General features: G+C 40.6%; 2 protein-coding genes across 12 annotated transcripts in view; both read right to left on the bottom strand.

The window, feature by feature from the left end:
• The window catches only part of SH3RF1 (SH3 domain containing ring finger 1), an 81,507-nt gene extending 81,275 nt beyond the window's left edge, over nucleotides 1-232 (bottom strand). The window contains exon 1 of the mRNA XM_062621646.1: nucleotides 3-232. The gene's annotated coding sequence lies outside the window, so the exon portion shown is untranslated. The remainder of the gene's footprint in view (nucleotides 1-2) is intronic.
• The window catches only part of NEK1 (NIMA related kinase 1), a 181,081-nt gene that overhangs the window by 125,646 nt on the left and 37,036 nt on the right, over nucleotides 1-18,399 (bottom strand). For 10 of the 11 annotated variants that reach the window (XM_062620811.1, XM_062621283.1, XM_062621113.1 and 7 more), the window contains 3 exons: nucleotides 17,817-17,950; nucleotides 17,422-17,554; nucleotides 14,015-15,403 (listed from right to left, as the gene is read on the bottom strand). The exons of the other annotated variant lie outside the window; for it this stretch is intronic. In XM_062620811.1, the coding sequence (XP_062476795.1) occupies nucleotides 15,390-15,403; nucleotides 17,422-17,554; nucleotides 17,817-17,950 (281 nt within the window). In that variant the 3' untranslated portion in view covers nucleotides 14,015-15,389. Of the gene's footprint in view, nucleotides 1-14,014; nucleotides 15,404-17,421; nucleotides 17,555-17,816; nucleotides 17,951-18,399 lie in introns of those variants that run through there. 11 annotated transcript variants of the gene reach the window in all.

An 18,399-nucleotide genomic window follows, 5' to 3' on the forward strand; every position in this document is an offset into this window, starting at 1 on the left:
ACCGTATGGCGCCGGAGGGGCCGCGCCGCCCCGGCTTTGTCTCCGTAACGAGCCGCTACCAGTGCCTCTCCCTCCACTGTAACGCCAAAACCCGGCTGAGCTCGGTTCCCCCCACGTCCCTTCCCCGCCCCGCAGCGCAGGGCTGACGCGACGGGCGGCACCGCCCCGCCCGGCACCGCCCCGCTGAGGGGGCTGAGGGTAGGACGGGAGGTCCCCGGCCCGGCCCTGACCGCGTTCCGTCAGCAGCGGCGCCTCCTCTCACGGGAGAGCTGGGGGCGGGAGCGGGCCGGCAGCCCCCCTCACACCACCCTCTTGCCAGTACCGTGGGGTGGCGGGTGGGCGCTTTCCGGGACTGGCGATCTGTTGCCTCGCAGAGGGAGGCACTCCTCGCCCTGCTGGGTGAGGGGGTTCCGTTCAGGCACCTGGGGCTGGGGTCGGCTGTGGGGAAAGCGAAGAGCTTGTGGTGGCCGAAGAGCTAACCCCGCCCTATGTGGTGAATCAGGCCTGCGGCTGCCAGGCCCCACGGAAGGAGGAGCCGGGGTGCCCAGAGCCGGCCAAGAAAACGCTCCTGAGGCGGAGCCGGCTTGTGTGGGGTGGGGAGGCCTCTACCGGCGGGGCACACGGGCACGTCCCCGGCTGTGCGGGTTCTGCTCCCGGCTGGGAGGGTGCAGCTCAATGTGGGACAGGGTGAAGTAGGGGCGCGGCCTTTCCCGCCTCCGGGTGGCGGTGGGTACGGGCAGGGCAAGGCGGCAGCCTCGGGCGCAGCCCTGGTTTCTCCGGCCGTCGCAGGCTGCGCTGTGGAAGGCGGGATGAAGCGTTGATCCCGGAGTGCGTGCCTCCCTCGGGAGGACACAAAGTTACTTGTGAGCGTTGCGCAATTAAATCATCAGGTGAGGTCAGGACCTGCCGCAAATTGGTGCGTGTCTCTTTTGACACGCATACCTGAGCTGGGGGGGGTATGAAGTGCTTGATTTGGAAGCGTCTCGGGTGAAATATTTCTATACAGGATTGTGGGAATGAAGGGGGAAGTAAATACTGAGGTACTTACAAATTACCATAAAACAGTAAAAGGAATTTAAGCCACACACTTCTTAAATCAGATGAATCACCTTGTCTATGGATGGTGAAAAAAAAACCTGGAAGTGTGTAAGTTCAAGCTAATCATCTTGTCAGCTGCAAATCAAAAGGGAAGCAATCTGAAAGCTTCCTTCTTCTGTCTGGTTTTGAGCTGTTGAAGTTTGTTGTCATTCTTACTGAATTTTGTCTGCATATAAAAAGCTTTTTTCTCTTCCATGGGTTGTGTAGGTTTGTGTAAGTTGATAGCATGACAGGCTTTTCTGTCTTGATTTCTGCGTTTCTAGGAGAAATACTGAATGTGCTAAATATATACAGTTCATTAAGAAATAGACTTTCCTCCCCCATGGACTCTGGAGTTCAGGGAAACTGATACAGATGGGGTTCTGGTCTGTGTCTGTGCTTTCCAGGGAGTATCACAATATAAATAGAAGAGAAGGTTATAAACATCTGATACTTAAGAATGTTCCCATGTCTTGTAGTATTTCTCTGTCTTGCCATGTCAGTGCTGCCACTATGGAAAGAAGGATAGTCTGTACGTATAGAACCAGGGACTTGTTAAATCTAAACGAAAGTTCATCTCACAATTGGTTTTCCCTCTTGGCCACAGCTATTCCAAAAGATCTCATCAAGGGTACAAGGTAATAATTTGCCACTCTTTCCAGCACAGTTTTGTAAGCAACACAGTAATTGTTGTCTAAACTTTGTTTGCTGCCTAAGGAATGTAAAATATGTATTAAAACAGGAGAGGAATTTACAGTACAGGTGGTGCATCAAGGAAGCAAGATGAAAGTTCAGGGAAGCAGGATGAAAAGATCAGTCTTCTATCAAGGCTGGTCTTTGATAATGTTTAATGTCTATTCTGTGAAATGCTAGATCTATTGCAGAATACGAGCCAAAGCAGTAAACCTTGTGAAGAGTAACCGATAAACCTGGTACTTCCTGCGCAGCAGCAGTTAATTTTCAAACAAGTATAATCTATGTAAAATGGGGCGTGCGTGCTGATGTGTGCCACTGCCCCCTTATGGATGAGGTGTTTGGCTCGGGGCGGCTGGAATAGTTGACGCCAGGACTGAAAGGAACGAGATTGTTATTACACTGAAGCGTTTGTTCGTTCTCACTCCCAGCCACAGGCAGGGAACTGTACGCTTTGCACATTTTTACACCAGGAGACCTCCTTTCTTGAAACCGTTCCATTCCTATGTACAGTTCATTGGTTCCTTACACAACTTTTATGAAGTTATTGATGCAAAGGAGAGTTTGCACAGGGCAGAGGACCATTAAAAACATGGATTTGAAGGAAGAGGCTCCCTAGTTACTCAAATCCCCACATTTCTGATTACGTCTATCAGTATTCATTCCTATTTGTGAAAACATATGTAAACAAGTATAATTTTGTAATAAATTGTACTTCTGAAGTTGGTTTTCAGGCACAACCGTTTTGATTATTTCCGCCCCCCCCCCCCCCCCCCCGCATATGTTGTTTCTCTTCATCTGGAAGCCTTTGGGTAAAGGAAGAAGCAAAGGGCAATAGGCAGAGCAGGAAAAGACAAAATGTCAGTAGCGGAACTGGTAACACCTGCTTTCTTCCTTTTTTCTGTGTTCCATATCCAGCATCCTTAGTGCAATAAACCCACTGTCTTCTGTGCTCCTCCTTCGCTACTGCCAGTACCTTCTTTTACTTCTGTATGCCAACCAACCTACACGTCTTCAGCCTTCTCTGCCCGAACAATCATACTTCCTAATCCTCCCTGACTCATACTGCAACAATTCCTGTTTCTGCCACATTTCCAAGTAACCTCAGTGTTTCATCTGTCTTTAAAATGTGAGGCAGTGTATTTGTACAGACATTTGTAAACTAATTCATGAAAGAGCAAAAGCATTTAAATGAACTAAAATGTTCTAAAAAGTGAAAGCAGGTCCAAGCTCCATTCTAACACTACAAAATGTCCCTGAAGATTGTGACCCTGATGGCAGGATAACCCATGTGCCTAAAAAAGTCGTGTTAGCAGTCTGTATACTTAGATTCATAAAATCAAACTGAGTGATTGCTGAGTAGAGAAATCCTGGCCTGTGCAAATAAACATCTGAAGGCGTATTTCACTTTTTTGTGAATTCTATCCTTAAAATCTTGAGATGACTACAAAAGACTCAAAGGTAATAAGAATCATGGAACAAGAGGTATTATGTCCTGTCAGAAAGGAACTATAACAGAAGATACTGTCTTGTAGCAGTCATAGTCTGAATTTTTTGTATTTGTAGGCTCAGGACTAAGTTTTAACATTATTTGTACTGGAAAGAGTAAGCATGCTTTTGTTTTAAGACGCATTCTTGGTACTAAACTATTTTTATAGCTATTTTTTGTCAGAAAGAATGATGTTTCTGCTCTTGTAATGTCCACATTAGTCCATTGTAATGTCCACAACCAAAAAGGTTCATCTAATTTCCTTATAAAATGGAACAGTATTCTCGCCTCTGGAGATGTGGTGGTGATTTCCTTTCGAAAGCCACAGAAAATGTCCACTGCCATCAATTTACTAAGAGTTTATCGCTGATGCCCATGTTGATAGTGGTGTCTTTATATTGGCAAGTACAGCAGGTAGTAAAGTGCAGCCAACTGCAATCTCTGACAGAAATGAGCAAGGTTGTTGTTCAATCACTTTGTTCCTTTCTCATTAAAGAGTTGAGGATTGTGTGTGGTTTTGTTTTGGGGGGCTTGAGGGAATTGCGATTTTGTTTCGGATTGTTTGATTTTTATTCTTTTTTGCAACAAGATGTCTGTGCTGCAGTTAGTGCCAGCTTTAAATTCCCAGCCTGGTCACTGTTAGCGGAATTCTAAGCATGGAGCTCAGTGTGGTTGATACTGACCCGGTCAATTTGCTGCAAAATGAGTTTTGTGCTGCCCCTGCTGCACTTTCTGTCTTGTGAACCAGATCAGTGACTGTAATACAAAAGTACTTCTAAGGCTTCTGCATCTTGCCAGAAGGATCTCTGCTGGTACTGTATTTGTGAGGAGGCAGGAGAAATGGGTAATTGTGGTTTCAGTACACATTTGGCTTCTAGTTTCACATCTTTATTCTGTATCCTAGGCATCTAGCCTTCTTGAGGAGAGTGTCATTTGAGTATTAATGTTTTGAACTATCTCTCTCTGAAAACATTAAGCTGGGGTTGTACCTTTGCAAATATTGATGCTTTTGTAATAATTTGCATTGCAATGAGGGAATATGCAACAGAAGTGGCTGCGGCATTGAAGAATAAACACATTACAAATTCTCAGGGTCTAGGCAAGGTCTTTGTCACCTTAAGACATTTCCACCAGGCTAGTCACAGGAAAACACTGGGCTTATGATCCACAACCCCTAGCTGCAGTGTCCACTGCTGTACCTTGGAGAAATGCAGTTAGGTGTTGGTGTGTGTAGTTGGTCAAGGACTTGATTTAAGGGTTCATTGCACTGATGGGAATGCAGCGCCTGCTTCTCATTAATCAGCCAGCTTGAAATTGGCCTTACTACAAACAAGGTTAAAGAAAAAGCAAAGGAGAATTTTCATGTAAAGAAATCGAACTAGGTTGCACAGTTCTGAAGATTTTAGCAGAGGTACAGAAATGTAAGACTCCATTCCTAAGAAGTTTATTCCAAAATCAGGTTACCTTTTTCCTTCCTTGCATGCAGCTGATAAGCCGCAGACCCTATCTGTGAGGCTGCAGAGTTGGTCCTGGTGCTCCTTTGCCTCTTGAGAATTAGTGCTGTGTCCTCAGAGGAGACTCCTGTGAGGCACAGCATGCCAGATTCTCCATTCAGTTCTTTTCTAGATGTCTCCTGATTCTATTTAGATCTGGTCTCCCAAAGATTCGTAAGAGATTTGGGATATAGTTTTAGAATTATTAGCTGCCCTAGACTTTTTGGAATACTTACATGCCGTTTTAATACTTTGCTCTATTATTAGCAAATTTTAAGCTATTAAAAAGCTATTAATATTTTCTCCACTTGCAAAGGCTACGTACAAGCCACAGGGTAAAGCTGTTTCATATGAACAGTAACCCAATAATTGTATAAATGTTTAAGTAGAATTACTGTGTTACTGACTCTAGACTGATGAGACAAGTTAAAGGGCTCAAACATCTTTATTTTCCTTTTTAAGTAAGTAAACCCATAATATCATAAAGGATCTTTAACATTCATTGAAGTTTACTTAATTACCACACCTCACTACCAAAGTGTCTGGAAGAAGCTGCATGTCTGGAGACTGGGTACTTGGCACGTTTACTATGTGAACCAAAAATTACAGTATTAGATAGGAGGAGGCTGGACTGCTGAGGAGCGTCGGAGGCTCTTCTGCACATGGGCTATGCGGAGGGAGGGACAGTGTGGGTGTTTGGAGAAGCCTGTATCCATCATGTCAGGTCTAGAGTTCTTTGATTCTTTTTGATGCATTTGTTATTTCTAGAATGCACTGCAGCATCACTCTCTAAAATCCTGTGAGACAGACAGACAAAGCCAGTCAGTAAGTTTCATGCACAGGGAAGAGTCCACAGCACTGTGCTAGTTTATCTAGAGGGGTCCTGCATTCAAATGGACCCTCCTAGAGCAAACATCTTTGGCCAGATCCTCAGAGCCCTATCCTCAGAAAAGCATCCTCTAAAAGTAGCAGGCAGCCCTCTTCAACTTTCACACCAAATGTATCTTCAACACATATTAAGTACCCCCTTTAGTCTTTCCAGATGAGAAATGTTCAAGTCCACTTAGAGCATAGGCTCTCTCAGATGTGATTTAAGGGATGTTATTTCTCTTTTGGGCAACTGCATGACAACATAATGAAAACTCAGACATTCCTGCAAGTTTTAACAAACACCTTATTCTTGGTGTCTTACTCTAAGAGCAATGACTGAAAGTACACTTACAGAAGAGTAACTCTTAAAAACCCCTTGTGCTTTTGTGGTCACTAAAGCATGAGAATTGCATAGTAACAGCAATGATATGTCTGTACTGTGGTTTGTGTGTGTTTTATGACAAGTCCTGCAGTTCTTCCTACTGTGCAAATCAGGAAACCTGTTGAAAAGCACCATACTCCCTTCACCTCCCTCTCCTCTGCAGTGAGACTTGGTTTGGGTTTTGTTCCAGAACAGTCTGAATGTAGCTGCACTCTCAGGCTTAGGAGCAGGGTCTGGTAAGATGCTCCTGGATAAGTATGTGACAGCTTTCCATACGACAGTCACGTGTTTTGAGAACAAAATCTACACGAAGAATGTGCTAGCTTGTTTAAATTCTAAACTAATCCATCTTAGAATTTTGAGTGCTGCAATAGTTTGATAGTTCACAAAAAAAAAAAGAGTTGTCATGTTGGTTCTTAAAAGCATGCTCAGCTAGTTTTTTCAAAGGATTTATTTCCTTAAAATAGCATTTTCCTACTAAAACTGCCTGCTAGGGCAGAGCTAGCTGACAGGCAAGTAGATTATCAGCATGTTTACTTTTCAAACATCTCTGTCACACTCAAACAGTTCTGCTGTGGTATCACCCGTGAGTGATGAGATGGTTTTTGTAAGAGTTTGGGTATTAGGATATAAAAAAATTAAAATGTGGGTCAGCATTTAAAGTGCACTAAAATTTCCATTCCAAACTAGTAAAAGCAGCATCCTTGTACCAAGGTAAAGATTTAGCCTCAGACCGAAGCCTCCCTTTTTGGTATGTGTCCTCAGCTGCAAGGGAAGTTGCATTCCCATGAGAGCAGATGATGCTTCTTGTGTTGCCTGATAAGTACAGGAGCTCCTTTGCAGCCTCAGTTAGCTGCAACTTCTAGTACACCTGGGAAATGATGTCAGCAGATGTCTGGATGTGATCATTGCCCCATCTGCACACTGTCGCTTTTGTCTGTGGTATCTTAGAAGCAAAAAGGAAGGATTTCCAATGTAGCTTGACTCTGAAGGAAAGTTTTGAATTATATTGGGATGAAAGTAAGGGAATAAAGGGGCAAGTTCCCCAGAATCAGTATCATTCTGCTACCACAGTACATTACAAACAGAGGACTGTAGAACACCCCACCCCCCACCCCCCACCCAACGTTCCTTGTTCAAAATAAGATTAAGGAAGTGAGATAAATTTATGGAGTATTTGTGGCACTACTTTTATTTCTTCTATAAAGCTTGGGACTTGGTTTTTAAGTTGATAAAGCCATTGGGATGCCAAATGAATTCTCTGAGGCTGCTGGTGCTACAAGGCTGCATTATCACTTTGTGATTGCCAAAGAGTTTCATTTCTTCTTTCTGGAGATTTGTGTCACTTTCACTCCCACACATCTGGCAAGAGACCTCGCTGCACTGCCTTAGTTGAAAATCTTATCTCATAGATCATTACTAGCAATAAATTCCAGCCTTTGTGCTTACTTACACTGTCCCACAGCCTGGAGTCACTGATTTTGTGGAACCAGGAATTCGGGCTGTAAAATATTTACTCACTAACACACACCAAAAAAAAGGCCCCAAACCAACCCTCTAGCTCTTTCTTTGTGAAGCAAGCTCTGAAAATGTAAATCATATCAAACTGACTCTCAGGGCCAAAGAAAACAGGCAGCTGGATTCCATCCCTTTAGCTAAGAAGCAGTCTTTAAATACCTCTTAAATATGCACTTTATATGAGCTATAGACAAACCCATTTTCAAGTAATGTTTTCCCACATGTCCCAGAAAATGCGAACAGCAACTCTCTGCATGTTAACGTGACCAAGCTCTGACAATGGCTGAGTGTGCCAAAAACCTGTTTGCAAGCATTGCTGCAAGCTGCCAGTGCTGTTCTACCACTCTTCTTCTCTAAGGATACACTTCTCTAGACCTACACGAAAAAAGATGTATTTTTAATCCCCGTTATAATCCTTAAATATAGCTCAGGCAGCTGTGCTCAAAACAGTTGTTAGCAAATGGCCTGTGCTAGGTGTGATCTGATGTGGTAGTTCACATTAGTAAGCATGTTCCTGTTATTGCATTCTGGAAGTGTTCTCATTTATGGTGTTAATTGTGCTGTTCCTTTTTTGTATGACAGGGATGGGGAGTACGGAAGCAGAGTTGCATCATATACTGAAGACTGCGAAAAAGACTGGAAAGAGAAGGCAAGATGAAGAGGGGAGGTAATGAGGGACATAGATTCAGTTATCTCTGCAGGATAAATGAAATAATTAGCATTAATAATTAATAATTTGCAATAGTAAGCAAAGGGATCATTCCAAGAACTGAACCACAGCTCTCCAGTTTAGTGATGTGTCTCCTGGAATACTGCTAATGAGCATGATCAGAGTCAGTAATGACCAGCAAGTGTTGCTGGATAGCAGATGCATTCTCTAGGTATGGGGAGAAATAGTATGGAGATGCTTGAGATACAGCATACTCTGATATCCCTCCATTCCTGACTGTCAGATTTCAGAAGAAAAATTGGCAGTTGGGAGGTAATGAAGCCAGAACAGTATTTTCCAGGAGTCCCAGCAGTCATGCTTGAGTAGTTCACCCCAGCAAAAAACATGGCAGAATAAACAATCAGGGTATAGCAAACATGAAATGCCTTCCCCTGATGTTTTCATAGGACAAATTAATGAAGTTTTGACTCTAGGTAGTGTTGCATAACATGAAACAGAAGTTTTAACCAAAATACCAGGATAATCCAGGAATAAACTGTAACTTAATTTTTGGCATTTTTATTTTGTTTCCCAAGTGGATACTAGTGAGTGCATGGAAGTGTTCTTTAATCAATCCCGATACATGTCCACATATGCTTCCATCTAGAATGAGGTTAGTGCATTATAGCTGCTGCGGGAACCTTAACTTGCTTTCACTGACTTCAGGAGGATTAAGTCAGAAACAATAGTATTTTAATGCCATTTTTTGTATTTACTTGGCAAATACTCCTGTCAATTTAAAGTTTCCCAGGGGAGGTGTCAAGAGGTCACTGAAATGTTCCTGGGCAAGGAAGGGAGAGTGGTGAAACACTGGCCTCCCTGCTGCTTCCTTCAGTGTTTTTCTTCATGTCATTAGTCCTGTACTCGGCACTTTTCCCCCAGCTTCCATTAGCAGAGAGTGAGTGAATGTAAAAATGTTAGTGAGGAATGGAGGCAAGAAACACAGAGAAGGCTTCCCTGCTGTTTTATTTGGCTAATTCTAGACCTTGGTACCAGTAAACGTAGTCATAGAAAGCCAGCATAGAATATATTGTCTAGTATGCATAAAAGCCTCCCAGATGATTCCAGCACATACTTTTTTTCCCCCCAGGTTATTCTGTTATTCTACATTGTGAATTTACTTCACTTCATGATCTGTCCAAGGATCACAAAGCCTTCTGACCTCTCTGCTATGCCATGACGGAGAAATACAGTTCCCCAAGGCTGAAAAAGCATCAGGGTTTGGTTTCCAGAAACAAGGTACTTGCAGTTTCCATGAACAGCAGTGTCACTGTGAGCGAGCAGCACAATTTTCAGATGCCACTAAGCGAGAAATGCAGAACTGAGGGGCAGGAGAGAGAGAGACATGTCATGTCTTAACATGCCTTGTATGCAAGGCTTCTGACTTTCAGCTATCACAGCTTTGTCACAGCTAGTGTCTATAGGAAGGCATCTGACCTGTTTCATACTATGGGTTAGAGTGATCCCTCTTACAAGCCCCCATGGTTTATCATATGATAAGCTAGGCAATTTCACAATTATCTGACTTTTTAAAAGAAACTATTTCAGTTACACATTTCCCACATTTTTAGCTGCTGTAAGCAGACTAAAACATCTGTGGGGAGTTTTGCCATCAAATGAAAACAAAAGCACTGTTAAGTAAGTACATTATGGCTTGATTAATGCAAGATAAACATTATACACTACACAGCTTTTGCTCCTCAGTAGGCCTATTTCACATCATATGGTCATACATAAATTTCTCTTACTAAAATTGCCTAAGTAGCCTTGCACCATTCTTGACAGATGAGCTTTAGGAACTATTACAAAGTGGTTTAAGTTACAGATCCATCTGCTGTACCCCATCGTTCTGATACAGACTGCTTTCACTGTGGCAGAATAAGAAGATGCGTTCATACCCTCACTGGCTGCAGCTCAGAGTCTGGTGACCTGGCTCAAACCCACCTTCTCAGCAGTTTAATCAGTGGCGTTAGGCTTTGTGCCAAAGCATGAGGGTGGGCACATGTTTTATTCTGCTGGTCCTGATAATCAGATCACACTGGGATTTGATTCAAGCTTGCTTTAAGTTTTACTGGGAGGAGGGAGGCTTTATAACCATGCTCATCCATTGACAGGCTCATCCATCTGACATGCTCCACTATTGTATATATGGCTAGATACTGGTATTTATGGTGGAGAATCCATCCCTTACTGGTCTGAGCAGACTAGTTAACTAGTTACTGCAGTGTCACTGCATGGTTAGCAGAGGTTGCTGGCCAGAGCTGAACTGTGCTCCCTTTCCCAACTGGCAGTGCTTACCCATGCTGTCTGTTAAGAGTCAGAATTCACTGGAGTCTCTTCCTGGTCAAACATGATTGCCCAATGTAGAGAAGGCAGAAGTGGTCATCTGAGGAAAGGAGGCACAGCAGTGAACTGAGTACAGTGAGCTAAGTTATTCAGGGTACTGTGATCATTAACCGATGTACTAAAGTCCAGGGTGGAACAGGATATACAATTTATTGCAGTCAGGCTTTTCAACAGCTGAAACAAAAAATGGTATATTATTCATAGCCAAAAATCCCATAGGAGATGTTTTACTGCTGTGGAAATAATTCTCCATATATTTGTTTTACGAACAGTAAAATAGAGATCTACTAAATAAGGCTATTAAACATATTAATTTTTTTAATATGTTGCAAAACATTAAAACTGTTATAAAACATTATGAAACAAATTAAAATAGTTAAACATGAAAAAATAAAATATACTATTTCTTAGAATTAAAACCCCTGAAAGTATATCCAGCATTAAGTCCAAATTTACTCTATTGAGAAGCTAAACTGCCATCATCTTCACCTTTTGATTTCATCTGGCAAAGCTTGAAGAGCAAGACTAAAATATTGCATGTAAGTTATCAAAACTAACGGCAGTGGGAAAGGATCAACTAAGGGTGCTGCAGTAACGGCAAATTAGATGCATTTTATTACTGTCTTTTAGACATCTTTCTTGAGAGTTGTTACAGTCCAATAGGGAGAAAGAAATGGAATTTAGAGCAGTACAAGAGCTACAGCAGTTTATAAAACAGAGCCTGACTTTTTAAGCAGTGGCCATGTTGGTGTAGCTCCACAGTACAGCTCTAGCTCATCATTAATGGCGTCTCAGGTTTTCTGTCTCTCTGCATCCACATCAAATCAATCACTTCTTCAGAAAAAGGCTGCATACCTTACTTTTGCAAAACTACTCTGATAGCATTTAAAATAATTCTAGTAGTAATAAAACAAACAGCAGTGAGAATTTTTGATTGCTGGTGGGGAAGGTGATAGAAAGAACAGCATCCCTGAAGTATTGCTACAGATTTAAAATGTACTCCAGAGGTTTTGTCTAAAAATTAAGTCTGCGGAAGTTTATTCCTATATCAAGGGTACAACAAAAATGCATACTTCATTTCTTCCCCTGGAGATTACTGTCAGGACTGTCTGCAGGATACAGCAAAAACCATGGTACATCAAGGACCTGATGATGATGGTTCCATTATCCTCAGAGCATGTCTGCATCAGCTTCAGCCACATCACTATTTAAAACCAAACTGTGTTTTCTCCTGGCTGACTGTGGTCCCTAAGGGAACATCCATCCACTGAGCAGAAGTGACTCACCAACGCTCCAGCCCCACACTGGATACAGTCAGCTGCAGGGATGACTTGTAAAAGAGCTGTCACAGCCATCCTGGAGCCCAGCAAATGCTGCCTCACTGGAGGTGTCCCACTGTGCAGCCCGTCTGCTTTTGGCATTTGCTGTGCAGCTGACATGGAAAAACTCCCAAGTCCTTGGCTCTGTGAGTTTTTAAGCTGTGTCATTAAAAAGAGAGTTAATGGAAGTAGCTGAATCCCATCTTGGTTTAAAAATGTCTTGGAAATAAAATTGTGGAAGACTGCACGACATCAGAGGTGCTCAAGGCAAGCAATTTAGCAGGAGCGACTGAATGCCTGTATATGTGTCTCACAAGTAACTACCATTAACATATCTACAGCAGTAGTTCAATCAAGGTTTTAGCTGCTGAAGAAGTGTTTTAAAGACTCTTACACAAACCAACCATTCAAAGTGCTACTATTTGAATTGATGAACTCATCAGCTCAGCTGGAAAACATACCAACTTGGAAATGCATCTGAACTGTGTACTGCATTAATGCACACATTTAATTTAAAGGAAGAAGCTCTATGGATTTTAAAACTTAAACTCTGCAAACAGCTCCATCGAAACTGCTGTGATAAAAGAAGCAAGGAGAAATGTTCTGGGAATGGAAGCCCCTAGTTTCAGTTTTATGCTAAGTTTTAGTCTACAGAGCTCACAAATGAAAAAGCATTACAATAAGACTTGAGAAAGCACACAATTACTTGGGAAGAAAACCATGTAAAAGGATTGAAAACTCAAGTGTTTATATTCATCTTTGCTTTTTTATATTCATCTTTTTACTGCAGTTAATAAAACTAAGTAGAGCCGGGCCTCATTTGAGTGTTGATGAGGTGCATTTGGTGGAGAGAAAAAAGCCAAACCAGCAGTGTAATCAGGGCATGCTTCTATCCACCCTTGGCTGGGAGAAAGGTAAGAGCCAAATCCCATGCACTATTACATCTCTGCTAAAAGGGTCCTATTTTGTTTCATTTAAATTTGCATCTGGTCACCTGGGGAAACTGGACAAACTATGCCCTCTCCTATCCCCCAGGAAGAGGGGCGCAATGACTGCATGAACGACAGATGAGAAACTGAGCTCTATGTAAAAGGCTAAAAGGCTTGTTATCCACTAAGCGAGTGCTATATACTCCTGCGCTCGCTGCTATGCTGCCACCTGGCGCAGGCTGGGGGCGTGTATTCTGAATGCGATCTTAGGTTTGTCTGCTAAACTTAACTGTGTCCGTTTTAATTTAGCTCTGGAGGGATTTCAAGGCTGTCCACTATTGGGTGGCAGGTGTGAAGATTATTCTTGAAAAGCTGTGCTCAACCATTAATTGATGAAAAGCTCTATGTCTGTCAAGTTCCATTTTTTTTTTTTTACCAGAAGCAAGCAAGTGCACTGCATAAGAAATGAAGCATGTCAATTATGGTATGATTCCAGTTTAACACCCCTCCAACCCTTAACTTCAGCAAGGCTGTTTCACCTTGAAAAAATTCAAACGCACAGCATGCAGAATGTAGCCATTGGTAGTTTTTTCTTCCTATATGGTTAATGTACATTCTCTAAAAGCTAAAAGATTTGGCTCTTCCCTTCTCCCAAAAGGTGGGAAACGTATGATTTGAAAAGCAAACCTGAAAAAGGAAAATAATGCAAACTCATTCTTTATTAAAGCCTTTATAGAGCATATTTGCTAAATGTCATGGATGATGTAGCTTATGAGGATCATTTCTCTGCATAGATTATTCAGGAGTGAAATTGGAATGGAAGAGAAGCCTAGTGAAAACCCCTCAAATTTACTGTGGGAAGTTAAAGACACCCCCAAAAAAACAAACAACAAACCCTCTCTCCCCCAAAAAACCCAAAGCCCCTTAAAGCAAAAGAAGGAAGGGGCAGAAGAAGCAAAGCAGCATAGGACAGAACCAGCTCTGTTTCCAACAACGACCACAGTTTCTCATCAGATGAAGCAAGAGGTGTTTAGCAAGTAAAGGAGGAGATATATAAATTTAATCTAATAAAGGCATTTATGATTATTATTTTTTATTCGCATTGCAGCTTCCCAGGATACAGTTGAAGCAGAGGTAGACCAAACTTTAAGAATTTGATATGTTTAAAAAAAACCAACAAACCAACCACTTTAAAGTGGGCAAAACTTTAATACCAACACCATAAAACAATTATACAAAAATCATGTACGTATTTAGACAGCTCAAAATAATATATATATATATATATATGCTTGGGTGGAAAAGGAACTTGTGCAGTTTTAGATTGTGACTGGCTGTAGCTGAAAAAAAATTAAAAATATCTTTATTTTTCTCCAACAGTGCAGTTGGAAGTTTGATAGTTCATCAGATTTATAACAAGAGACTTACTGTGTGGGTAAGCAAATAAAGCTGTTCTGGAGATGACTGGAGAACTTCAGCATACCTAATGTCTGCCCCATACAGTACTGTTTTGACAGGAGAAACAAGGAAATGCAGGTCAGAAGAAACCCGTTTTTTCTTTCAGGGTGGTGGAAAGCAAGCTATGATACATGAGCCCAAAGATAAGAACTATTACCTAGCACTTGTGCTGCAGTACTTCATTTCCGCCACGGCTGCTGGAGCCAGGAGTGTAACAGGAAGAATTTAAAAACAAACTGGAAAATGAACTACTCCTTTCAACAGCAGAATATATTATCATTGATTACAAAAGTCAAAAGAGCTAAATACTTGGGAACTTGGGAAGGGGTTGGGGACAGGGAAGATAAAAATATTGGAAAAAAGTATTCTAGTTCTAAATGAATTTTATAATCACAAAAAATTCCCAGACATTTAAATGACTGAAGTACCAGTTTGCCTTGATTTAGACACACCACTAAGATGTTCCAGATGTGACAGCAGCTTTCAGCCTCAAAATACACTAATTTTTTTATTAGGAAAAAGGTGAAATACTCAAGACTGGGCCACTAGATCAAGAGGCTACTAAAACAGAGCCCCAAGAGTCAATAAAAATGGAATAATTTCTTTATGTAGGTATAAAGAGAGGCTACTGTAAATATGTAACTGAACAGCTAGATGTGGGTGCTTCCACAGCACAGCAATGCTTCCAATTGCTTAACTGTACCAGCCAACTGTTGATATGGCAGAAGCTGTTTTTACATTATAGGTCTCAGTTTCGTATCAGAATATCTATAGGTATTCCTTTCTATATTTCTTTTGGAATTTGAGACATTGAGGTTTGGGTTTTTTTTTGGTTTTGTTGAGGGGGGGTTTTTTAATTTCATTTTTTTCTTCAATTTTGGGCATCTATAGTATTTAATGTCTGCATATGCGAGTACACAGGTGTATAGATATCTCAGTTTTAAAAGGCATGTTTTACCTCTTTTTCATACAACTGACATTGTTTTTTTGAAGTCTTGCTTCTCCTGTCCCATATTACATTCTCCATTAAAATTTGTTATTCAGATGTGCAGGCTTCAAACACTGATCTATGTAGTACAACATTAGGGGGTTTCCTGAGTCAGGTTTTATTCATCGTTATCTGTAAAAAACAGGAGCAGGGGAGAGACAGGGTGAAAAGGAACAACAAACACACAGAGCAGATCAAGCTGGGGTTACAAAACAGATTAGAAACCACAATTTAGTAAGCAGTAGTACCAGTTTCACCAACTCAGTCACCAAGGAGGTGAATGTTACCCAAACTGCCTTGAAAGCACTCTGTGTGCAAACACCGAGCAACATGTCATCTTAGTGAATTTAAGGTAGTTTCACCTCAAGCAGCCTGCCTCAGTTAGAATAATCCTTAGTAAAGAGCAGCATAGATTTTCCCCCCCTAGCTTTTCTTATTTGAAGAGTACAAAACTTTTGAGACAGAAGCCCACAAACATGCTTGTGACTCACTTGTCCTCTATTCATCTTAGTATAACATTTTTTCTTTAAATGTCTGAAATTTAAAGAACTACTTTAAATGTAGTGTTTATGTTACTTCAGTACTAAAGTACTACATGTACTTTAAATGTCTGAAATGTAAAGAACTACTTTCACATAGATTTTTGTATGCTACCACCAATTTGTGAAAAACAGAGTTGGAACTGAAGCTATTAAAAATAGCCACCTATTAATCTGCATTTTGCAAGATGAAAGCTCATTTTAATAGGGTTCACTTAGTTTTCAATTGGTATGCCAGCGTTTCAGCAAGTTAGCATTTAAGCCTTTTAGTACTAGTTTTAAAATAGCCTTAAGGTAAAGTGGCAAGAGACTGGTAACACTAGAGTTACCATTTTCTTCTTGTTCTATATTGCCAGTCCTTTGGACACTTGAAAAACTAACTTCTATAATATATTGTTCCAAGTCTGTCATTAAATCAATAAACTGTTGCTAAAAAAATATTTTTCAGACACTTTTGTGTCATACTTCTATAACACAGCATACAACGAACATGGCATTGCTTATTCTTACTGAGTGGTTCTATATCATTTGCAAAATAAAATTGGGAAAATGCAATTTGTATTAGCAATTTTTTAACTATCTTTATAAAACTAGTTTTTAAGACCTTTTCCCCCTGATACATTAATATATAAAACTCATAGAAAGCTGTCATCTTATTTGACCCTTTATTCACTGTTACTGCAACACTTTTGTAAAAGATCTTAAAAGATGCAGAAATGTTGGTTAACATGTATTAGAATGTTTTCTCAATAATGAAACACATTAAATAGTGCACATCATTGCACGCATTTCTAAAACCAATGTATAATGATTCTGATTTCTAGAAAAATAACTGAGATTTTAGATTTCTTCATTTTAACCTCTCCAGTGAAAACTTTCATCATTAGAAATCTAAAATTACATAACTGCAGTTAAATGTTTGACATAAGAGGAAAAGAACCATACCAAAACCATTTTTCATTGAATATCATGTGTGATATTTCACAGAGTGACCCTGAAAGGTCCAGGAACTAACTGTGTGCCTAGTAACCTGTGATATGCTAGGCAGGGCTTGCAAGATAAATTAATGTATCACTGAACCAGTTGAAAACAAAGATGGATGGTACCTCCACATCAGGTTTTTCTGAAAATGACAGTTATAGGAGAAGAAGCAACATGAAATTTTCTTTTCAGAAACATTGCAAGCCATTAAAAATAGTTTTGGAGAAGTACCATATTATTTAGCTAAAAATTAAGTAATTAAGATAAATTATTTTTAATTCTGAAAGTTTTATTCTAGACTTCCATCTTCCCAGTTTGCATAACTATTTTACAGATATGAAATAATTATACTGCACCTTCCCTATTGTGGTGCAGTAGGTGCACCCTAGACACCTATTGTTAAGAGTTGACTGCATGTGTATGTGCTGTGAAATCAGACTGAGTAGCGTGCTATATCAAACTTTGCCATGTTTTATTGCAGGAATAAGAATACCTTTTGTGAAAAATAGTATTTTTACCAATTTAGCCAATCACTATAACAAAGCACAGGTATGTTTTTAAAAGTATGTCAGAACCTATAGTGTATGACCAAGAAACAGCGCAAGATGAGCTGTAATTGCCAGAGATTACCTTCTTGGTAGGCTCCATCTGCCATTACTAGGTGAAGTATTTTGGCATATAGATGCTTGTGTTCATTTCCAAGAATATTCTGAACTATGGATGAACAAATATCAATATTTTCATCTTCATCTTCATGTATAGCCTGGGAGAAAGGACAATCCACATTGCCAAAATGAAAATGGGCATAGAATTAAGTAGTTCAGATTCACTAAACGCAATTCATGGTTAAACCCAAAGTTTCTCTGTAATTCAACAGTATGGCATTTTCTTGGTTAATATTTTAGTGTGTTGAAACAGAATAAAAGATTAAAGACATAAGCATCAATTCTAGTCACACAATGCAGTTAGTCACTGGCGCAGTAAACAGCCCTAGGTACGTGTTTCTTAACATATTTTCTACAAACCTTGATTTTCTCATAAACTTCAATGAACTTATCGAAGCCTATTTCACATTCCAGGTTATATCTCAGCTCTTCCAAATGGCTGAAGATGCTATCACATTCTTCACATTCACTGGCAATCTCTCCATCACTATTATCTATGAAGAAAGAAAACAACAGTGAAAACTGCTCTGTTTTTCTGCATTCTTAATGTTGTTTCTGTGTCCCTAAACACGATTATCCACACAGGCCTCTAAATGTAATGCAATCAGGTAAGCTCAGGAACGCTAGACAACTGCAAGAAAGTAGGAACAGTCCTTTTCCTGACACCTAAGAAATTCTGAATCTCTAGCTATCTCCTCTAAAAACCCACAAGGGTATTTTACTGAAGGAAAACAAGGTATGGTCTTAAAGCAGACTTCTATTTAGCAAAGCAATGTTGTTAGGTCAAGTTCCATATAGACATCCCACATTATTTCTGAGGTGGAACTGATGCAGGATTTGGTGGCTGTCCCATGCTTGGGAGAAGAGGTCCTTTCTGAAGCAGCTGTCTTAACACATGTGTTAAGAATCAGTTACTTCATTTCTGCACTGAGATGCATCTTGT

The sequence above is a fragment of the Pezoporus occidentalis genome, unplaced genomic scaffold (genome assembly GCF_034315485.1).
Source record: "Pezoporus occidentalis ecotype Australia unplaced genomic scaffold, CSIRO_AGI_Poc_V1 ctg1, whole genome shotgun sequence".
Taxonomy (NCBI): domain Eukaryota; kingdom Metazoa; phylum Chordata; class Aves; order Psittaciformes; family Psittacidae; genus Pezoporus; species Pezoporus occidentalis.